Here is a 23,500-nt window from a genome sequence, read left to right as displayed (position 1 = left end):
CAGCGCAGCACGGCCTGACACCCGCGCGCCAGCTGGGCCTGCAACGCACGGAGCTGCCAACGCCGAGCACGGGCTTAACGGCGCGTTGGGACACGGCCGTGTGCAGAGGTGGCAGGGGCTCAGGCGTGCATCAGCGTGTGTGCACACGTGTTAGCGTGTGGTAGCATGTTAGCACCTCTGTGCCAGCGCTACCATGCACTGGCGTGTGCAGCAGTGTGTTCGTGTGCTTGCACTGGGCATGTATTTGCAGGTACCAGCGCATCAGTGCTCGTGACGGATGTGTGCCAGCGGGTTAGTATGCATCTGCCTGCCTGGCTCAGGCCTGGCTTCTGCTGCGAGGGCAGGCGCCCGGCAGCCGAGAGCAGCGAGAAGGCCGGGCCCCAGCCCCGGAGCCTCACGTGTCTCCTCAGCCCCACGGCGGCCAGGGAAGAAGCCTCCAGACTTGCAGGTGGGCAGAGGCAGGGCAGGAGGTCTGCTGCTGACCGGCGCCTGCCCTGCCTTCCCCTGGACGCAGCGCTGCACCCCACCCTTCGGGCGCCGAGACTTGGTCCTCAGGACGATGGCGCTGCTTCTTGGCTGTGCTCTCTGGAGGCTGAGGCCTGGCTCTCAGGTTGGCTAAGGCGCTGTCCGCTCTCTAGGGCCGCTGCTGCCCCTGAGTCTTCAGGGCTTCGTGCCTAAACAACGGCCTCTTCCACAGACGGGGTGGCCTCCGTGTGCTGCTAAACCAGCGACGTTCCCTGGAGCCACCTGCGGCGTCATTTAGCCTCAAGCGGTGCCCGTGCGTCCAGGAGCCGAGCCTGGAGGCGCAGCCGCCTGGCCCCGTGGCTGCTGACAGATGGGGTCACGGGGCCTGAGCGTGTGCTCCCTGAACCACCCTCCAGAGGGGTGCCGGACACGGGGCGCCCAGTTCCCCGGGGCGGCTCAGGACGACGGGCGCGCGCTCCCCAGTCCCGGGCCAGGAGCCTGGACCCTGGGGTTTGGAGGTCACGCTGTCCGCAGGCACAGGGGAGGCTCCTTTCGGCCTCCCCCGGCCTCAGGCTTGCCGGGGACCCGTGGCCCTCCCCATCGTGGCCGCGGCCTCGTCCCTGTGTGCCTGCTGGGCCTCTTCCCTGGTCAGGACCCCAGCCCCATCGGCGCAGGCCCCCTCCAGTGCGCCCTCGTCTCACCCGACCGCGCCTGCAAAGGCCCGACTTCCAAATAACAGCCCGTTCCCAGGGGCAGAGTTAGGACATGGACACACCTTTTGGGGGGACACAGTTCACCCCAAAGGAGGGCCTGAGAGAAAAGCCAGGATGAGACAAGGTCTCGGCCCGAGCTGCCAGGAGGACGGTGCCCCGTGCCCTGGACAGGGAGTCCTGGGAGCAGCAGTTTGGGGTCCTGTGATCCAGCTGGGGACCCGCCTAGCCCGGCTGGACTCAGAGGAGCAGTGGCCGTAGCGGTGGCCTCAGGTCAAGGCAGGGGGAAGCAAAGGATCCCACGCCGGGCACGTGGGAAGAGCCGCGGAGACCGAGTGCCTGGTCTGGATGGCGGCGGGAGGGAGCGGGCGCGGGGCTCGGGGCGCGGCCGGCGTGTTCCGGTCAGCCCCCTCAGCTGCACGAAGCCCAGGTGGGCTAACGAACGAGTCCCGCGGAGGGGCAGGACCCAAGACCCCCCAGGAGGCAGCGGGCTCCCAGACGCCAGCGGTGGGCCACCAGAGGCAAGGAGGGGAGCAGCATCCACAGGACAAGGCACCCAGGGCCGCCCTGGCTAGGGACACAAGGGCCTCGCGCGCTGGAAATCACAGGGCGCTGAAAGAAACGAGAGACAACCTAAAAAAACGGCCAGACACGCCACGTTCCCGGGCTGGAGGAGTCAATCCTGTTAACGTGTGAGCGTTACCCGAAGTCAAGGCCGCCCAGCCCACTAAGGTCCCGGCTGCCGTGTGTGCGTGTGGAGAAAGGGAGGAGCCCATCCTCCAATTCATATGGAACTGCAAGGGGCCCCCTTAGTAAAGAGGAGCAGGGCTGGAGGACTCCCAGTTCCCGATTTCAAATTGTATGACAAAGCAACAGTCATCAAAACAGCATGGAAAAAAAAAACAAAGAAAAAAAACTGTGGAGTCCAGGAGCAGATGTGGCTCAAGTGGCTGAGTACCTGCCTTCCACATGGAAGGTTCTGGGCTTAGTTTCTGGTGCTTCCTGGAAAAAAAACAAACAAACAAAAATACACAAGCGAAACAAATGAAGAAAACCAACTCAGGGGAGCTGATGTGGCTCACTGGTTGAGCACTGGCTTCCCACATACGAGGTCCTGGGTTCAATCCCAGTACCTGTAAAACAAGACAAAACAAAAAAAAAACCCAGAATTGGGTGGAACAGGAATGAAAGTCCACAAATGGACCATGCATCTGTGGCCCACTGATTTTTCCTTTTAAAGAGATACCGGGGACAGAACCCAGGACCTCGTGTGTGCGAAGCAGGCACTCAACCACGGAGCCCCACCTGCTCCTCTCCAGTGATTTTTGACAAGAGCGCTGGGTCCATGCAGGGGGGAAGAATAGTCATTTCAACACATTGTGTCAGGAAACCTTGATATCAAGCCGAAGAATGAAGAGAGACCCCTACCTCACACCACGTACAAAAACCAAACAAGAAAGGATGCAGTCTTATAAAAGTCTTAGGGGTAAGATACGGACACAGGTCTGTGATCTGGGATTCAGCAGTGATGACACTGAAAGCACAAGCAGTGGAAGAAATCACAGGTAAGGCTGACTTCATCAAAATTAAAACCTTCGTCATCAAAGGAAATAACCAAGGGAACGGAAATAAAAAGACGACCTACAGAACAGGAGGTAACAGTTCCAAAAAAGTCAAAGGACTTGAACAGACACTTCTCCAAAGAAGATAAACAAATAGCCAACAAACACAAAACGGTGCTCAACATCATCAGCCATCAGAGAAACGTGAGTCAAAGCCACGAGCTACGACTTCACCCATGAGGACAGCTATTATTTAAAAGGTAAACAATAAGGGCTGGCGAGGATGCGGAGAAACTGGAACTCCAGCGCCATCGGGGGTGGAGGACAGTGCAGCGCGGGGAGAGCAACGCGGCGCCTCTAAATGGAGGGCAGCCCCGGAGCCCGGCAGCCCACCAGTTACATGGACCCCAAGGCTTTCAGAGTAAAACCCACACGGCCAAAACGTGGGAGCGCCCAAGTGTGCACCGAAAAGCGAACAGAAACATGAGACGCAACGTGACTTGGCTGCAGGGAAGTGCGCAGCTCCAAGATGAGCTGCCGTGTGGATGAGCTTGGCCATTCGCTGGTCCCCGGGCAGGGGCTGCTGGTGTCACCCAGGACAACGACTGCAAAGAGCGAAGTCGCAGTGCTCGAGAGCAGATCAGAGGTTCTGGGGTGGGGGGGAGAAGCACCCCCAGACCCGGAAGGTGTCAACCCCTGCATGTGGCGGCACAGGCTGGTGGCCCGGGCAGACGGGTCAGTCCCAGCAGGGGACCCAGGGCTCGGCCTCGGGTGCAAGAAGCCCCGCTGGAGGGCGCCGCCCGGGGCCGGGGGGTGCTGGGGTGCTGGGTCCCCTTCCTGCCCAGGACCCGGCGAGCCTGGATGTGCTCCCAGCGGGAGCCGCTCGGGCCTCGGGCCTGGCCGAGGAGCCAGGGCGCCGGCAGGCGGGGCGGGCTCCCAGAGGCTGAGCGGGCCTGTCCAGGTCCAGGCCGCGGATACTGATGCAATCGTGTAGGTGACCAGAAGCTGGGCGGCGCTTCATCCTGGCCGGCTGTGCGGGGGGCGATGCTGCCAGGCAGCCCCCCAGGGACAGCTCGGGCCAAGGGGCCAGCGCCCTGTTCTGACTTCGCACAGATGGGCTGTGGCCAGTCGGCCAAGACGCACCAGCGCCAAGGGACAGCGTGCGCCTGGGGGCCTCCCCGGTGGGGGGGCTGGGGTAGGGTCCCTGAGGGCCGGCTGCGGGCAGAGGCCCCCGGCAGGGCCTTCTGCAGCCGAGTGTGGCACCCCTCGCCGCTGCCTCGCGCTGGCGGCCCCCTGCTGGGGCAGAAATTGCACGTTTCCCCACGGGAGGAGACGCCAGCCCTGGAATTACACACAGACGGGCAGCTCTGGGGTGCACGCGCCCACCGCGCCGCCTGCCAGCCGCGCCCGTGAGGCCGCGCCGCCCTCAGCCAGGGCCTCCCTGTGCTATTAGCTCCTCACCCGGGCGAGCGCCTGTCACCTCCACACAGGCGGCTCGAGAGACACTGGCAATTACGGCCCACCAGATCACGGGGTGGAGCGTCGCGGGGCGGAGGCGGCGCTGACGGGAGATCCTATCTGGAGGAGATGCCCTCCCCACCACCAGCCCAGGGGTGCCGGCTCCAGCCAGGCCTCGGGTCCGCAGGCGGCACTGAGCCTGGGCCGGGCACAGGCGCCCCTTGCTTTCAGAGCCGCCGGCAGGCTGCGCGGCGGCCACTCGGGCTGGGACGGGCCCGGGGCCGCTGAGCTGGACGCGGCTGCCGCTCCCAGCAGGGCCGCAGGGGGGCCGGCAGCCTGACCGAGACCTGCCTGGGCCCCGCCTGGAGCCCCGGGGGCAGGGCTGGGGCCCCGCTCGAAAGGCCTTCCTGGGTGCCCTCCGTGCTCCTCCGGGGGCCCCGGCGCTGCCCTCTGGCCTCGTTTGCGTCATCTGAGCAGAGCCCACACTCGGGGTGTGGCTGGGGGCACGGGCGAGCCGTCGGCCCGTTTTCCTCCAACTAACGCCGGGAGTGGGAAACCCGGGGTAGGGCCGGGCCGGGTGGGGCCAGGACTGTGCCGCTGACTCCGCCCCCGGGAGCGGCCCTGCCCCAGGCGGGCGCCGTGCCGCGTGCCAGTCAGGGAGCCTGGCAGCCAAGCTCGGGGCCTGGGGAGCCGCTCGGGGCAGGGCGTCGCCTGGTCCAGGACGGGCCGAGGGACGCAGGGAGAAGCCGGGCTCAGGCGCCTGCCGCGGGACCTGGAGCACACAGGCGCCGCGCAGCCCGGCCCTCCTGGCCTGGGCCAACTTCAGGGTGTCCTTCCGGCTGAGGATGGCGTCTCCCGGGGCCTCGCAGTGGCACTGCCTGGGCGAGGCGCGGCCAGCGTCGCGGCAGGCCTGGGCAGCAGCACGCAGCTGGGGCACGGGCACTGGGAGGGGTGGGCTGCTGGCGCTGCCCCCTGGCGTGGAGGGGTGTGGGGCTCACCCAGGCCAGCCGGCCGCGGGGCTGCGCACGGGGCTTGACTGTGCCTGCCACCTGAGCCCCGGTCCTCAGACGCCAGCCCGCCAGTGCCCGAGGCGCCCCGGACGCCAGGCGCATGCGCTGCCCTCCGGGACCCTGACACACAGGCATGCACACACGCCCATGCACACCCACACCCACCCGCCGCCCCCACCCCCAGCTGGAGAGAAGGTCACCGCGGGTCAGAGAGAGCCCATGCCCGGCCGCAATCCCTCGGGCAGCCGGAGGTCAGGCCGGCCCAGGAGGCGGGGGAGGGGCCTGCGACGCGCTCACCAAGGCAAGGGCACGTTTGTGCAAGCCCGCAGCCCGCGGCCCGCTGCACGCTGCCTCGTTATTAAGTCCCGACAGCAGCTCACAGAGCCTGCGTCCCTGCGCGGCGCTCCCCTGGAGAAGAGGGAGCTTTTCAGAGCTCATCTTCTATTGACTGAGCCGTTTTCGAGTCAATCTGTCTGCTTTCGGCAAGACAAGGGCTTTCAATCTTCTCTTTCCTCCTCCTTCCTGAGATGTAGGAGTCTATCACAGCCCGTGACGCTGCAGCCAGGCCACGCGCTGGAGATGGAAGGAGCCTTCAGGCAGAGTAGATCAGGGAGGAGACGCTACAGGGGGTTCAGCCATCAGAGTAGCCTGAAGAGGGAAGGTTCCGGAAGGAGGGAAAGGCCAAGGAGCAGGGGGGGTGCGGCAAAGCTGCTGCTCTGGGTGTCAGAGGGAAGCCTGGCCGGAGCGGGACGAGGCGGAGAACCCGAGGGCGGCCCCGGGGCTGCCGGTGCCCCTCGACCTGCGGGTGGAGCCCGGCATGTGCCCGCCCGAGAAGGAGCGCGCCAGGAAGCGGCCGGCGGAGGACGGGCGCGCTCTCCTCAGGCGCCGCTCTCAGGGCGAGAACGCTGGCTTTCTGGGGGGACTGAAGGCCCCTGCTCTCGGGCCCAGAGCGTCCTGGGAGGCGCTGGTCAGGGCCAGCACTGGGGGCCGCACGGGCGCTCTGGGCTCGCGGTGGGCGGAGGGGTGGGGGGCTTTCCTGGTCCCACAGCATGAGCCCGTGGGTGGCTGTGGCCCCTGGAGTCGGGAGGCCGCCCTGGGTTACCCGGGGGGCTGGGGGGACCGCTGTTGCCCCGAGGGTCCTTATGAGTGACCCAGCAGGGCAGGCGGGCAGAGGGGCGGCCCCGCTGCTGGCCGTGGAGAGAGGAGGGCATGAGCCGAGGACAGCGGGCGGCACACGGAGGCTGGGGAAGGCCTGGAAATGGGACCTCCCTGGAGGCTCGCGGGCGCCCCTGCAGCACCCCACTTTTGGCCCGGGGAGTCCCAATTTGGACTCCTGCGCACCAGGGCTGGGGAGAGCACGAAGCCGCTGGGCCCGGGTCGCTGCGGCAGTGGCTACGGGGGGGCACAGGCGGCTGGCCTGCGGGGACGGGTAGGGCCTGAGGCCTGCGCGCACGCCTGCCCCGCCCACTGTGCAGCCCAGCGGCTTCAGAGACGCCGCTCGCTCCACGAATGCCCCCGGGCGCGTCCACCAGCATCTAGGCTGGGGGTGCGGTGGGCAGAGAAAACTATCCCTGCGCAGGCAAAAAGAAGCCATGAAGCGAGCCGCGTGGGATCCAAGGGGGCGGGCGTGGGGGCCGAGCAGGGAAGGCGCGGGGCTAGGTGTGGGGGCTGGTCGGGAAGGGGCGCTGCAGACCCGCGGGGGCAGCGGCTGTTGGGGCAGGCCCGGGCCTGTGCGCAGGCGAAGGAGAAGCTGCAGGCCAGGCTCAGGCCCAGCAGGTGCGTGCACCGGACTGTCGCCCCAAAGCCACACACGGCGGGCCCAGGCGGGCTGGGTCAGAGCCTCAGAGGAGGGAAGATGTCGAGCATAGAGAGCGTGTGGAATCGGCCCAGGGTGGGAGAACGCATCCGGGGAGACCGACACACCCCAGTTGTGTCTCAGGAACGCCGCGAAGGCGGTTCAACGGGAGAGGAAGGACTTCTCAACAAACGCCACCCAACAGCTGGCGATCCGTGTGCCAACAAATGGGCCTCGACACCTTCACGCCACATGCAGACGTGAACTTTAGGGCTCATCAATCTGATTGCAAAGGCTTCTAGCAGACGGCAACGCGCAGCGAGCGAGGGCTTGCCAGGACAGGAAGAACTGAGACGCAATCGATAAATTAGACATCAAAACAAAAACTTGGGTTATCAAAACACATCATTAAAAAAACTGGAGGAAGACAAACAACCCAATTAAAAACTGGGCAAAAGGCTTAGGTGTTTCACCAGTGAAGATGGATGCCCAGCCGATAAGCAGGTGAAGAGATGCTCAACGCCATTAGCCACTAGGGAACCGGGGGGACTCAGCCCCCAGGGCCACTCACGGCCGTCACGACACAGGACCAACTGTTCTGCTGGCAGGGGCACGATGCACAGTGCCTGCGCGGGAGGGCACAACACAGCCCCTGCGAGACCCGGGCGGTTCTCAGACAGTCCACGCCGACTGACCACGTCCTGGGCCCCTCCCAGCCCAAGGTCGCCAAAGACGCCCGTCACCCGAATGGCAGTGGCAGCACGGTGGCCGAAGGCGGATGTGACCCAGCACCGCCTGTGGAGGAAGGGGCCGCCCAGCATGGCTGAGCGCGCTGCGGCATCTCCCCTGGCCCCACGCTGACCCACGTGGATGAAACACGAGGCAGGGAGGGGCCAGACCTGAGGCCCCATGCTGTATGACCCCAGATAGGCCACCCCACAGCAAACGGACCGAGCGGGGGTCACAGCCGCCGGGGCCCGGGCAGGGGCGGGGCCGACCGCGGATGGCACGAGGCACAGCTCGGGTGAGGCTGTGTCTACACTAAGCTGTGGTGATGACGCACAGCGCTCAACCTGCTGAGTGGGGGAGCTGCACGCGCACAGCGGGGCGGGGAGCTCTGCTGCCCCTGGGAACAGCGAGCCTGCGGCCAGGGGAGGTGGCAAGAGGGGCTGGACGGGCCTCGGGGGCCCTGGGTGGCCTGCTGCTCTGACCCGCAGAGAAATCGTCCGAGGCAGGGCAAGGGGAGCTGGCACCACCCACCCATGCCCACCAGGGCGGTCCCTTGAGGGCTGGACACCAGGAACCCCCAGTCATGGTGTTTCCAGAGCTGGAAGGAGCTTGGGGCGCAGGCAAGGTCCACGGCACCTAGAGTGGGGTGCTCGGCTGGGCGCCCTGGGCCTTATGGGGAGCTTCTGGCAATCTGGCCAGTTTCCGGGCTCTGACCACCGTGTGCCTGTGGACACCAGCACTCATGGCTGGGGCCCGAGCGCTGGGCACAGCTGCTGCCGAGTGGGCATCTGAGCTGCGCTGAGCTGACGCCGCCAAAATGCTGCCCATGTGCTGATCCCACGGGGGACGGGACAGGTGTGGAGGTGCGGGCGTGTCGGCGTGCTCGCGGGATTGCCCAGAGAAGGCTGGAGAGCAAGACGGGAGACCTGCCGGGGCCGAGGCTTCCACGGCTGAGCAGGAGCTCTCAGCTCTCGAGGGGGCGGTCGGGGGCGGGCGCGGGTGGAGGCCTGTGGGCCACGAGCGTCCTCTGGTGGGAGGCTTGCACGCGCCTGGGATACGCATGCACGGCGGTGAGGCGTGGAGGGTGCAGGCTCACGAGGACACGCTCACGTGTGGACATGCTCACGTGTGGTCCCGCTCGTGCAGACACTCACATGTAGACATGCTCACGTGCAGACACGTGTGCCGCCTACATGCAGGTGCTGCAGCTCAGATTGGCTCACGTGGCTGAGCGTGGAACACGTGTGTCTGCAGGTGTTCTCTGTGCACACTCTCCCCACACCCAGCGGCCCCTGCTGGGCCTGCTCTCGGCACACGCCCAGGTGGCAAAGCGTCACCATGGCATGCCAGGCAGAGGGCCTCGGGGTGGGGCACTGCGGGGCCGGGGCTGCTTCTGGCGGGAGAGGACCCAGGGCCCAGCCCCCCGGGGGAGACACCCGTGGGCGGGAGCATGGCCCCCCCAGAGGAGAGGCCCGCGGGCGGGAGCACGGGCCCCCAGAGGACATGCCCGTGGGCAGGAGCACGGTCCCCCGGAGGACATGCCCGCGAGAAGGAGCACAGCTGCCCCGGGCCCATGGGAGGGACCCCAGCTTGAGAAGCCAGAGCTCCCCGTTCTCGGCCGTGGGCGTGCTACAAGGATGGGGCTCCAGGGGCCGCGGTGGCAGGAAGGGAGGCTGGAGGGGCCAGCACGAGGCCATGCCAGACGCTGCGCTGCGTGCCCACCGCCCGAGAGGGAGGACGTGGCTCCCGGCTCTGAGGGTCTGGGGGGGAGGGCTGGGATCCCACCGGGCCACAGGGGCCTAGCACAAGCCAGCGCTAACCTGGGAGGGTGGGCAAACGCTGCGGCCGCGCGGGAGGGAGGCGCCACGAGTCGGGGGCTCTGCAGCGGCTGGGCAGGACGGGGGTGGGGCTGCACCTTCTCGACCTTCGCTGCCTCGCGTCCCTTCTCCATGACAAACCCCTCACCTCCCCTTGCAGGTCCCCACGGCGCTGGCGGGCAGCGCGCTCGTGCTTTCTGGGCTCCATGTGGTACTTTGGGCCCCGTTTCCTTCTAGGTGTGAGGGGCCAGCAGGCCGACCTGGCCCGGGGCACGCGCAGGCACTTGCGCCTTCCACTGCGCCCCCAGCCCAGCTGCCCCGAGGCCTGTGCTGCAGCAGAGGTGCATGAGCTGGGACGAGGCGCAGGACCCAGCCCCGCTCCTCCTGGGCCACGGGCCGCCGTACCTGCCCTGAGGGAGGCTCCTGGGGAAGCGCTTCTCCAAGCTCCTGCGTGAAGGTGGCGACGCCCCTGCCAGGAGCACCTCGGGGAGGTCGTCTGGACGCACAGCCGGGCAGGAGGTGCGTGCAGCACCGGGAGCCGAGCGGAGGCCCTGCTACTGCCACCTCGCGGGCCCAGCCTGCTGCCCCACGGCTGCGTTTTTGGCCTCTCTACAGCCCAAACGCCGGGCCACCGGGCTGCTCCCCTGACCTGGCACATGGACAGGCAAATGGCAGAGAGAGAGGAGCCGGGCACGCAGTAATTACAGCTCAGCCTGCACCAAAGAGCCACGCCAGGGAGCGTGGCGAGGCTGGACTCTGGCGTCTGGGCGCCAGGGCGGGGTGTGGGGGACGGGGCGCAGGACTGTGGGGGAGCCTGGTCCAGAGGGCTCGGTCCAAGGCGTGGGACGCTGCGGCTGCTCCTGGCTCCGCTGCCGGCCGGTGGGTGACTTGGCGGCTGTCCCTGCCCCAGCGGCCCCGTGCTGATGGGTGCAGCCTGGCACAGCCAGACGAGCAGGCGCAGGCGCGTGGGGCCTGGGCGTGCTGCCCCCTCCTGAGGCCTGCCTGACCCCGGGAGCCTCGGGCCCTGAGCAGATCTCAGTGGCAACAGCGCCCACAGCACCCACAGGGCTCCACCTGGCCGGCCGGGGGTGACTTCGACGCTCCCCCGCTCTCGGGAGTTGGCATGGATAACTGGCCACACCCCAAGCTCGTGGAGGGCTTGCACACTCCCCGACTGTGGCTCACAACTGCCGTGCACACTCACAAAGGGGAAACTGAGGCTCAGATGGGGATGGGCTGTGGGCCCTGCAGCAGCTCGGGTGCCTCTCGAGCTCCCTGGCCCCATCTCCACTGCCAGGCCGTGTGGCTGGAGCTTTGGGCCCCTCAGGCTCCCCTGAGGCACGAGGCTGAAGAGCCTGACGGGGCGCTGGGGCGGCTGTGGGAGAGCCCCGGCCCGCTGTGCCTCAGGTCCTGAGCAGCCCAGGCAACGGCTGACGGTTAACAGGTGCCACTGACACTGCTGCGGCTGGCGTCATAGCGCCCGTGGAGGTCACGGGCCACGAAGTTCGTCCAAGGCCACGCAGCTGGGGCATGCGGAGCTGGGGGCTGCGAGGGCAGCCTGGCACCGACGCTCACGCGCTCACAGGCCCCAAGGACTGCTGTGACAGGCCGGCGCAGGAAGCTGAGCGCAGAGGGGCACGGCTCTTCCTCCCCTGCTCGGGGCGTTTCCTTTGGCACCAAACGTCAGCTCAGACAAGAAGCCGGGGCCCAGAGGGCGAAGCGGGGAGGAAGCACGTCTCTCACGCTCTGGGGCTGGGGCCATGAGAGCCGCTCGCAGGCTCCCTGGCACGGCGCCCGAGGAGGCTGAGTCCAGCCGGGCAGCACCCTCGGGCCGCCTGCCCCAGCACGCAGCCTGCCACACGCCGTCGAGCGGGGACTGGCGCCGAGGAGCACGTGGGAGGGCGTGGGGTGCGTGGAGTCGGAGGTGCGACGCACGGCCTCGGGCACGGCCCGGCGCCACGAGTGGAGATCAGAACGGGAGCACGAGCTCAGCTTGGTCGTGGCCGGGGCCCAGGCGGGTGGAGGAGGCGCATTCTCCCTGGCGTGAACCTCGCGGATAAGGCAAGAGGCAGCCAGGGGCCCGGCGGGCGGCCAGGGACGGCGGCGTGGGCATGGCTGCGGGACGGGAGGGCGGCAAGTCACAGCCCCGCCCCACCCAGCAGGAGGGAGGAGGGCCGAGCTTGAGCTCGAGGCCAAGGCTCCTCGGGATGCAGGGCAGCCCTGCCGACCCCACAGGCGAGCGCGGGCAGCGCTGGCCGGAGGGGTTTGGGGACCCCCTCTCCTTCCCCGCCAGCCGGCCAGGGACTCCGTGCACAGGTGCCACACCTGAGAGCCGTGGCCCCTCCCCAGAAACACACAGGTGAGAAAGCTGAAAATGTGCCTACCAAATTAACTTACAGCTTCAGTGCAATTTCAATAAAAATAAAATATCAGTATGTTTCTTTCCAACCTGACAAAGTAATTTCAAAATCCATTTAGAATGACAAACTGGTAAGAAAATCTTTATATAAAAGAATAATGCTTTTTTATAACATATAAAGATATTAAAACATTTTGGATTTATTTTTGGACCAAGACGGCATAATACACCCCAGGGCGCCGTTTCCCCTCAGAATCTGCCAACAGCTAACAAAACCTGGCAGCGCCGTCTTCTTCGGAGCGCCAGGAAACAGCGACAGGGCCGCAGCAGCCTTAACTGTGCTGAATCAGGACAACCCAGCGTCAGGCGCCAGAGGAGAGGCCAGCGGCGGCCCTGCCGGCGCCCGAGGCACGCGTGGGAGCCTCTACGGGGGGCGGGCCGAGGCTGGACCAGGAGCTCCCTCGGCGCGCCTCCCAAAACGGGCCCTGCAGGCAGACGCAGCCTGTGGACAGTGGAAGCAAGGAAAAGACACGGAGGCAAAGTGGCCTGGGGCAGAGGACGCTCTCCTCTACATCTAACAGAACACCTGGGGGAGCACAGGGGCAGCCCGAGCTGTAAAAGGACAATCCCAGGGCAAGGCTCAGGTCAGCGGGACGGCGAGCAACCTGCGCTTCCCACCTGCCTCGGGCCGATCTTGGCGGGAGGCTGAACCCCGAGGACAGCACCGGCCAGCGCAGAGCCAGCCACCAAGGATGTCACAGGGGATGTGCTAGCCTGAGTTGCTGGTTTTTGTCAGCTGCCTGCACTCAGGAAATGCCTGCCATATCACTGGCTGGGTACAAACTTCAGGAACAGACAACTTAGGGACTAAACCCAAAACTAACACTCCAAGATATTAAGATGTATACCACACAATAAAAGATAAGGTAAAGAAACAGGAATTGATGGCCCCAGGTACAAGATAAAAGTCCAAAAACCATCAACAAAGATGACCAGACCTTAAACATCCAAAGAAGTTAAAAAGATGACCCTTAATATGCTCAAGTAGATAAAGGAAAAGAGAAAAGAGCCAAAGGATATCAGGGAAACAATGAATGAACATATGAGAACCTTGATAAATGGCAGAAAATTTTAAAAAGGAACCAAGAGAAATCCTGGAGTGAAGACCACAATAATGGAGTTAATAAAAAAATCAGTAGTGGGTTGAATCAGCAGATTGGCGTTGGCAGAAGAAATAGTCAGTGAAATAGAAGACAAGACGGTAGGAATGACTCAGGCTGAGGACCAAGAAGAAAAAAAGAATTACAAAGGTGGACAGAGCCCAAAAACCTGCGCCGGTATATCCACGATGGGAGCCATGGAGCGGGGAAAGCGAGGAAGGGGCAGAGCAATACTCACAGAAAACTTCCCAAATTTACTGAGACAAACATGCACGTTCAAGAAGCCTAATGAATCCCAGAGAGGACAAACTCGAAGAGAACCACGCCCAGCCACAGTCAACCGTCCAAGCTGAGGACACGCAGGGAGTTCAGAAAGCTGCAGGAGGAAAGCGACGAGTCACGTGCAAGGGAACCCAGCAACACAGTGCCGACTTCTCATCAGAAGCCACGGGGCCAGAAGGCAACGGGATGAAATATTTAAAGTGCTGGAAGAACACAACTGCCAACAGAGAATTTTGCTTGTGATAAGACCTTTCAAAAATGACGCAGAGACTAAGATATTCCCAGATAAACAGAAGCTGAGGGAGGGAGTAGATGTGGCTCAACCAGATGGGTGCCCACCTTCCACATGGGAGATGCTGGGTTGGGTCCTGGTGCCTCCTAAAAGATGAGCAGGCGCTGCCGCCTGCCGCAACAAGCGAGACGCCGCCCAGCCCGCGATGCGCAGAGGCCACAAGCCAGCGGAGGCCGCACGCGGGGCGCAGGTGGGGCTCAGGCCCACTGCAGCAGTTTAACACGGCTATGAATTCCAAAATTAGATACTGGATTATGCTTGTAATCTGGTCTGTACCTGGGCGTGATTGAATTTTGATTAGGGCTTTAACTGGGCCATGTCATTAGGGTGCTGTGTCTCTGCCCCTTGGTGGGTGGGGCTCCCAGATAAAGGCATGGCAAGGACAGAGCTGGGGGTTCCTGACGTCGGAGTGTGACGCAGACGCCTTAAGCTGGAGTTCCGGGGAAAAAGGCAGCCTGGCGCCGCCCCACCCTCCTCACTTGATGCTGGACTCGAATGCCCACCTGGTGTGACTGTCCACGAGGGGCCGTGCCTGCAGCGCTGTTTATCTGAACGGTCCCGTGTTGGACAGCCAGAGGGGTGCTGATGCAAAGCATCAGAAATCGGTTGGCTTTTACAAAGGGTATTTATCTGGGGTAGGAGCTTACAGACACCAGGCCATAAAGCATAGGTTACTTCCTTCACCAAAGTCTTTTTCCACGAGTTGGAGCAAGATGGCTGCCGACAGCTGTGAGGGTTCAGGCTTCCTGGGTTCCTCCCTTCCAGGGTCTTGCCTCTCTCTGGGTTTAGGGTTCCTCTCTTACCAGGTCTTGCTTCTTCCTGGGCTCAGGGTTCCTCTCTTCCTGGGGCTTGCTTCTTCCTGGGCTTAGGGCTCCTCTCTTCCTGGGGCTGGCTTCTCTTTCCTCTGTGAGCTGACTTTCTGGGGCTCCAGCTTAAGGCTTCAGCATCAAACTCCAACATCAAAAACCCTCACGTCTGTCCCTTGCCATGCCTTTTAGCTATGGTCCCCACCCACCAAGGGGTGGGGACTCAACGCCCTCCCGGCCCAAAAGACTTATATAATTAATCAAGTAAACTTATGAGTCAAATATAATCTAATATGCCCAGAGGAAAAGATCAGTTTACAAACACAATCCATTACTTCTTTTTGGAATTCATCAATAGCATTAAACTGCTACAGGCCCCATCTGCTTTTCTACCACCATGAAACGGATTGAGGAATGTTCTTTCCTGTGTTTCCTAGATGAGAGAGCGTACTCATACTTCAATTACGTCTTGTTGCACTGGTCCCTCTACCAGCGTATTCGCCCCATGACGTTTCTTCACTTGAAGTGTATTTTGTTAGTATCGTACTTCACACGATACTAGTCAGTGACGACGGACATCTGCGTGTCTGGTTCTGTCCATCTGTAAGGACCCACGGGCCCTCGCGCACAGAGGAAGGCGTCTCCCTCATGGGACAGCGGCCGTGAAGAGCCTGTGGGGGGCTCCAGGGCCCAGCCCCTCGGCCCCTGGCCCGGCCTCTCGTTTCCCGGCCCCCTTTCCTCCGGGTTTCTGACTCATCGCCTTTCAGTCCTAGTTCGAGATAAACTTCCTCATTTTATCTTCTACTGAGATTTTCATTTAACTGCAACGTCCAAGAGCTTTCCCCCTCGCTGAACTGCTCTTGAAGGAGCGCGTTCTCTCATGGTTGACACGCCCCCTCCTGTATCTGAGGGCACCCACGTGTGCCCTCTCCCCGGTGCTCTGCTCCCTGGCCGCTGACCTGCTCAGCCCGTGTACTTTGCTGCTTATCTTCCACGCCACAGGCCGATTTTGCTTCCCCTGACGTCTACAATCCTGTATCTGCAGAAAATCAGGAGTGGGGAGAGGTGCGTCGGCTGCAGGCCTCACCACGAGGGCGCGGCGCACCAGCTCCTGGCTGGGGCCTTCGCATCCGTCCTCCTGGGCTGCAGGTTCCCCAGAGAAGTGCCTTCTAGCTGCGCCTGGAGGGCAGAGGCCTGGGTGCCCGCAAGCCAGGGGACGAGCGGAGGGAGCGTGGGGTGGGGGCCCTGGCAGGTGCCGAGCCCCTCCGTGCTGTCCGGAGCAGGGCCCTGGACGGTGCCCCCCCCGGGTGCTCTCGGGGGCAGCGGCTCACACCGCAGGGAGCAGTGGAGCACGGCGGGCCCCCCCGGCTTGAGCGCCCGGAGCACGGGAGGCCTTGAGGACACAGGCGCAGGCCGGCGTGGGGCCGAGGGGAGCGCCTGGCTTCCTAACGGGCTCCGGCGCTGCCGCCAGCCCGGCGTACTGGAGAGGCGCTGTGCCAACAGAACCACCCGCTGGTGCTCAGGTTTCACTCTAACTTTTTGCTGGGGTGGCAGCTGCCCATTGCACGGAGTTGGGAGAAAACCTCGGCTCTGTCTCTTCATCCCACAGACAACTTCCTTAACTCCCCTCACTCGGCTGTTTGTCCGCCTTTCCCGGAGTGACCTGCTGCCAATTCCTGGGTCTTTGGGGAGCTTTGAAGCATAAATCAGATTGGTCTTGGCACGACCCGCTGCCAGCTTGGAATTCGGTTTTCCAGATCTGCTCAGTCATTTAACAACTCACCCCTCTCCCTGCCAGCTTCCAGGAGTTTTGCTGCTGGGTTTTCTGTATCTTAGTGGGCACAGGCCTCTAAAATCCCTCTCCTGTTCGTTGGGGGTCTCAGGGTGGAGGCTGAGGAGACTTGGGGTTCAAGAGCCCCCTTCTGCAGACACCGTGTCCCGCCCTTCCCCTGCCGCCCTCCCCGCCCAGCACCCGGTCTTGGAGCCCCTCAGCCCTGCCCGGCACGGCGCAGCACCTGTGCCCACGTCCGGCCTCGCCGTCCCGCCGCTCCGGCTGTCACTCTCGCCAGGCTGAGCCCTCGGGGCCGACAGGAGCTCCAAGACTCTCAGGGACGAGTGAACAAACGAGCACAGGAGCAGACCAACAAGGGACGCCTCCCCGAGACCTGCCAGCTGGGCCGGGGCGCCGCGTTCGCTCACGGCGGGCGATGGCCGAGGAGCCAACTTCGGGCCTGGGGAGGACTGGGGGTGCCCGGGCGATGGCAGGACAGCCCCGCCTCCTGCTTGCCGAGGTCCTGCACGACAGCCCCGAGACCGTGGCGGCCACCACGGTGGCCTCTGCTCCTGAGCCTGCTGTGGGCTTGCGGCTGGGCCCAGCCCCAGGCAGTGAGGCGGTCAGCGGCCGGCACAGGGTGGCGGTCAGGGCAGCCCAGCCGCGCAGATGTCGCCACTATCCACATGTGCTGTGTGGTGGCCTTAAGCAGCAGACACTGCCAATGACCAAGAGGCCTCCCGGGTGCCGGACACTGCGTAGCATCCCCCCCCCGCCGTGGTCTTGGCACCTGCAGCTCCGTCCACGGGGTCTGCGAGAAAACCTTCAAGACAGGAGGGTGGAAGGCAGCCCGCCCTGCGTGGGGGCCCCACAGACACGGCCCCCGTAGTCCGCCAACTGAAGCCCACGAGGGGGGCTGCCCTGCCCCGGTGGGAGTCGACACACACACGAGAAAAGGAAGCAGAAGGCCGCACAGCACGGAGAGCCAGGCAGCGCACGGCGCGGCAGGAGGAAGCAGCGGCCTGTGCCGCCGCCAGGGTGAGGCACAGAGCTGGAGCAGGCCTGGAGGGGCCAGCGCGTGCCTCTGGGTCCACTGCGGTGTCCTGCACGTGTGGACGCGCGAGGCCAGCGGCTGTGCTCCTGCAGGCTGCCTCCACCACGATGCACGGCTCTCTGAAGCGGCAGGCAGGATGCGCCCAGGCAGGGGCCTGCCATGGTGAAACGTCCAGGGCCCTGGGCCGGGAGGGACCCAGCGGGCACCTTCTGTGCAGGAGGCGACAGGCGCGTGCCCGAGCTTGCTGCTGGCGTTAGACCTGGAGGCCCGAGCGGGCAGCACCGGCCTTCCGGCTGCGCGTTACAAACAGCAGCTGCGTCGTGGCCTCCCTCGTCCCTGAGACGCTGCGGCCGCGCAGCCAAGGGCTCCCATGTTTCTGTGAAGTGTGCTGAGGCCAGTGAAGACGGGCCTTCTCCACGGGTACCGGATTTGCTTGTGAGTAATGGGGCCATATAAACTGATAAGCGGTGCTCATTTGTTTTCAGAGTCGGAAAACACGTCAGCCACTTGTCCCCCACCGCCGCCCGCGGCATTGGCCTCGCAGGGGAGGCCAGGGCACCCCATGCCCCCCGCGGCACCATCGCGCCACTGTCCACAGTGACAGGCAGGCCGCAGGCCCACGCCGGGAGGCCACGGGGGCCGGCACACCTACCTGCCACCTCCTTGGCGGACGGCAGCCCCGCGGCCCCCTCGAGGTTGGCCGGGACAGCGCCTCCTTGCTCCAGTGCGTGCACAAGCTCCCGCAGCCGCTCGCACTCCTGCTGCAGCTGCGCCTGCTCCTCGAGGAGCCGCTGCCTCGCGGCGCTGGCCGGATTCATGCTCAGGTGCAGTACCTTGGTCCGGCTCCGGTCGTAGTCGCCCTGCGGGAGCCAGACACGGTGTGGGGTCAGGCGGGCCCACCGAGGGCCGTCACCCGTCACCCGCACCAGGGCCCGACAGAGATGCGGGACAGGGCAGGGCCGGTGGTCTCGGCCGGGATGTGGCTGGGGCAGGGCCAGTGCCCCTTCGGTCTCCCGAGGTACCAACTTGAAACACCAATTGCCACAGACCTCTCTGGAAAAGGGCTGCACTCTAGAAACACTCCGACGGCAAGGACACCAGGCCCGGCCACCTGCACCGCAGTGTGGCTGTGTCCCCAGCGTGCCTGCTGGCCCTGCGCTCCGCGGACGGCCCCGTGAGTGTGGGCGTTGTGTTTTTTGAGCACGTCCCACTTTCTGGCATGAGAAGACACTCCTGGCTCATCTCGTACAGCCCCTGCCCCAGTGCCAGGCTTGGCCACTGCTGCAGGGCGCCCGCTCCTCGCAGAGGCCCCTCTGGGCGCCGGGCGTGCTTCCTGCCCCAGGGTGCTGCTGCGTCTAGGCCGTCTCAGCTGGCGGGGAAAAAACAGTGCGCACACGAGCCCACGCCGGCCCCGCTCCAGCAGCGTTTCCACGTGCAGCCGCTGGCACCTGCGCTAAGTTCCACACGCGCTCACCCCCGTCTCCAGCACGCCGAGGGAGACGCTATCACCCACTGCAGGCCGGCGCTGAGTGTGGCCGCTCTGCCTTCAGCTTCACAGCCTCGTGCATCTCTGATGCGACAGGACAGCAGCCCCGCCCCTGTGAGGCTGTATCACGCGCCTGTGGTGCGGGGGCCCCTGCCACACTGTCGTCGCGCCCGCGGGCGCCAACCTCCCACCTCAGCTTCTAAGGCCTGCGGCTCTCAGGTCCATGCCTCCTGCTGTGAAGTCCAGTGGGTCTCGACAGAAGCACGGGGAAATGCACCCACCGTGGGGTCACATGCCCGCTCTGCGGCCCTCAGAGCCCCCAGCTGCGCCCCTCACACCCTGGCTCTGGGCCCTTGTCGGTCTCGACAGTGTCTTCTTTCCCCAAACATCACACAGCTGGGGTCTGACAGCACAGAACGTTCCGGGCTGGCTCCCTTTCCGGAGCAAATGCACTCAAGTGCCCGAACGTCTTTTTCTCGCCTGGCAGCTCGTTTCTGTCCCCTGCTGAGCAACGCCCTGTCGTGCAGACATACCACACTCTGTGCATCCCCTCGCTGCTGAAGGCCGTCTGGGTTTTTACCAGTTTTGGGGGTTTATGAATAAAGCTGCTGGGGCAGTGACCTGCAGGGTTTTGTGGGGACGGAGAGTGCACCTGCCCCAACAGGGCCCCTGCTCAGGCCCTGTGTCCTGGGCACGTCCACCCGACGAGCTCCTGCTCAACCACCACGGCCCAGACCAAAGGCTCCTCTGTGTTGGTCCTGCCCGGCAGCCGCCCCTCCTTGATAGAAGAGCCCTTCCCCAGGCCTATGCACACGGCCAGCCCATCACCGAACCCTCCTTCCAACCACGGGGATCAGGCTGGGAGGACGTGGCCGCGCCAGGCCGCTCACAGAGTCTCCCTGAGGATTCATCTCTGGTGCCGGGAGGAGCAGCCTTCTCTTTCCTCCAGCTGGGACAGTGGGAAACCACTAGGGGCCAGCCCTGCCCCTGCACCCCCAGCCTGGAAGGAACCCACCCACCACGGGGAAAAACAAGGTCAGCCAGAGCGAGCCTGCGAGCAAGGGAGGCCGACGCCATCCTGGGCAGCTGCGGAGGCGTGCTGGATGCCTGAGATTCACGTGGCACGCAGGGCCAGGACCAGTGCGGCCATGGGAAGGAGAGAAACAAGCTCCCGGTTCACGGCGGGCCCCCACCTACAGCAGCTAAGACAGTGCGGTACTGGAGCAGGGACAGACAAACTGACCGATGGACTCAGAGCCCAGAGACAGGCATGTGCGGGTCAGCAGCAAGTGACGAATGAGATACGGCGGAGCAGTGGGTGGGGGCGTCTCAGGAGCTCGATCCCGACCTCACGCCGCACACGGAGGCCAACTCCAGAGACTGCCCACCTAAAGCCGGAAGGTGAAGCATGGAAACTGCAAGGGGAGACCAAGAGAACATCCTGTGAGCACAGAGCAGAAAGAGACTTGTAAAGATTCGGAAAGGGCTCACCATAAAAGCAAAGAAAAAAATAAACTGGGTGGTACAAATACTGAGATTCTATTCATCATCAAATTGGTGAAAAGGCAACCAACAGAGCGGGACAAGATATTTGACACACATGTATCTGACCAAAAACTCACATCCAGAATATCTAAGGAATGTGTAAGAACTATTTTAAGGAGTCAGGTGATTTAATTAAAACACGGACCAAAGAATAACTTGAACAAACGCTTCATGAAAGATACCTAAAGACCTAACAAACACGTGGAAACGTGGCCGGCGCATTAAACATCAGGGAAATGAAACCCAGAACCACAGTGAGCGCCCGCCCCTCGCCAGGAGGGCCGCGACGGAGGACGGGAAATACCAGGCCCCGAGTGGGGCGCAGAGCACGTGGGACACTCGGGCTGGTGGGAAAGTGGACAGGCACACACGCCCGAAGAGATCGCGAAGCGCCACGAGAGGCGGACACGCGCAGACCCACGGCCATCATTCAGACACACACGTGCTCCCCGAGGGTGGGCGCCTGGCCTCACGCCTCGCCTCAGCGTCGCCCCAGCTGTAACCTTCACACTGCCCCCCTAAACGGCGGCACAGTTCCTCGACGGGCGGGCGTGTGCCAGTAAGACTCACCAGCGAGGGGCTGTGTGGCCGTGTCCACCCACAGGGGCACCGCTGCACTGACAGGCAGAGCCACCTGCGCCGAGGGGCTGGGGCGGGCAGGAGGCAGCGGCGGGGGGCGTCCGAGGCTGCTGGAACGCTCTGCCCCGCGTGGCTGCCCGAGCTCCGTCGGGAAGATTCCCAATCGCAGTGCGCAATTCCCTGTGTGTACATTATCCAACCAAAAGCTTTGCAAAACACTGAGTGGAGCGAGGCCTTGGATCTGTGGAGCCCAAGGCCAGTTCTGCCCTCGACTTCCCAAATGCACGAGCCACGCCGCCCTCGGACCTCGCCAGCACGGCCTGGTTCTGGAGACCGGCCACCGGGAGCCACGCTGACACACCGGGCTGGGCTGCACCACAGGCTCGAGACGCAGGCTGCAGCAGCCTGATATAGTTATACATTAAAAAACAGGTATTGCATTATGTTTGTAATCTGGTCTGCACCTGGGCGTGAGTGAGTTATGATGAGGGCTTTGACTGGGCCACGTTGTTAGCGTGTTGAGTCCCGCCCCTTGGTGGGTGGGGACCACAGATAAAAGGCAGCAAAGGACAGAGGTGAGGGCTTCTGATGCTGGAGTTTTGATGGTGGAGTTTGATGCTGAAGCCTTAAGCTGGAGCCCTGGGAAGTAAGGAAAGAGGAGCCAGCCCCAGGAAGAGAGGAGCCCAGAGCCCAGAGAGAAGCAAGACCCTGGAAGGAGGAACCCAGGAAGCCTGAGCCCTCGCAGACGTCGGCAGCCATCTTGCTCCACACGTGAGAATAGACTTTGGTGAGGGAAGTAACTTATGCTTATGGCCTGGCATCTGTAAGATCTTGCCCCAAATAAACACTCTTTATAAAAGCCCACAGGCTTCTGGCACCTGGCATCAGTACCCCTTTTGGTTAACACACGGGCATCGGCGGGTCAGTTGGGGAGAAGGCACGGGGCTCCTGGCCCTGCGTCAGGGCCACTCGGGGCGGCTGGCCAGGGGCCGTCCACACCTGGGCCCCTGGCCAGCCGCCGTGCTCCTCCCGCAGCTCGGCGGTCCTCCCCGCCCGGGAGAGTGCTCCTGGCTGTCACCGGCCACTCGCTCATCTGTTTTCCATCTGCTAACTCTGATCACCCCGACTGAGAGACAGACAGAAACCTCCGGGGCAGGGCCTGACGGACACAAGCCTCCCACGAGCCTTCACGGGCGCGGGACGCAGCTGTGGCTCCCAGCGCGCTGGCTGAGGAGATCCCTCCCCACGTGGACGTCAGGCCTGGAGCGCCCTCGGAAGGGAGTGGACGGGTCAGGTGCCCTGAGGACCAACGCCCTAGGCGAGGCGACGCGGCTCGGCCAGGCTGTGCGCTCCCTCGGCTTGCCCCACGAGGCTGTTGCTCTGGCAAAAGCTTAAAAAAGCGCTGCAGCCTGAAGAGGGTCTGCAGGTTCAGACCCCGCCAAGGCCAGGCTGGCCCCGGAGCCACTGGTGGAGCCCCAGCTGTCCACAGGCTCCTCCGACGCCGCGGAGGTGGGCCGCAGGCGAGGCGGCCTCCCACACACCGAGAGGGCATGAGCCCCTGGCAGCAGCTCTCTAAAATCCCCGAGGACGTACCAGCTTCTGTGACCGCAACAAAGCACTTTCCCACCCTCAGGGCCTTGGATTTCCACAGGGAGCCAACGGGACAGGAAGGAAGCATGGCACCACTCCTGAGGAGGAGAGCCTTGTGCTCACCAAGGCGGGGGCCGGCCGGGACCCCACAGCCGGAGGGCAGCAGGCCAGGCCGCGGCTCGGGGGCCTCCGACACAGGTGGACGGCCCCCCACAGAGGCGAGCATGGCGGAGGCCCTCAAGGTCCCTGTGTGGCCATGAAAAGGACAGTGACGTGCCTGGCAGGAGCCACGCAAGGCGCCCCTGAAGATCGACAACGAGGCTGTAAGCGCCGCAGTGCCCGCAGTGCGCGGGAGCTGAGCCCTGGCACAGCAGTGCCGGCTGAAGGGGCGGGCGGCAGCCTGGGCGGTGCGGGGGCAGCGCTGGGGATGCCGCGACGCCACGGCTTGCTTCTCTGAACTGACCCAGAAAACCCTTTCTCATGGGACCACCCGCCCACCCGCACCTTGTGAGGGTCAAGGAGCCGGGAGACACAGCCTGCAGGTGCTGGAGCCCACCCCACAGTGAGGGTCAAAGCCGGGAGGCACAGCCTGCGGGTGCTGGAGCCCACCCCACAGTGAGGGTCAAAGCCGGAAGGCACAGCCTGTGGGCACTGGAGCCCACCCCGTGGCATGGCCTCGTCTCCCACTGCGCTGAACAGTCATGGAGGCCCTGAGCAGGGAGTGGGCTGCCCCTCTGCCGCCCCCCTCCCCACACCCCTGGGACACCCCATAGGCCAGGCCTGAGGCTTGGAGCTCAAGGCCTGGGGACGTTGAGGCAGGCACACGTGGCAGAGGCCACTGGGACCCCCGCCCTGCCCCAGCTCAGGGGCCGCAGGGAGCCAGACCCCGGCCCACAGCCCAGCGCAGAAGCTGCCTCTGGGACCCGCGCAGGCCGCGCTCTCAGGGCCGGGGTGAGGCGGCCGCGTGCATGTGGACATGGGGTCCTGCCTCCCACAGAGTGCGCCGAGTGCCCACCTGGCCTCCAGGGCT

The 23,500-nt window shown here is 64.2% G+C and overlaps 1 protein-coding gene across 1 annotated transcript in view; it reads right to left on the bottom strand.

Annotated features, from left to right (window-relative positions):
• LOC131277447 (mitotic spindle assembly checkpoint protein MAD1-like) overlaps window positions 1-23,500 on the bottom strand; it is a 65,855-nt gene that overhangs the window by 34,282 nt on the left and 8,073 nt on the right. The window contains exon 2 of the mRNA XM_058292473.2: window positions 17,923-18,130. Coding sequence (XP_058148456.2) covers window positions 17,923-18,088 — 166 coding nt within the window. The 5' untranslated portion in view covers window positions 18,089-18,130. The remainder of the gene's footprint in view (window positions 1-17,922; window positions 18,131-23,500) is intronic.

Source organism: Dasypus novemcinctus (assembly GCF_030445035.2).
Source record: "Dasypus novemcinctus isolate mDasNov1 chromosome 23 unlocalized genomic scaffold, mDasNov1.1.hap2 SUPER_23_unloc_1, whole genome shotgun sequence".
NCBI lineage: Eukaryota > Metazoa > Chordata > Mammalia > Cingulata > Dasypodidae > Dasypus > Dasypus novemcinctus.
This window is presented reverse-complemented; position numbering and strand designations above follow the sequence as displayed.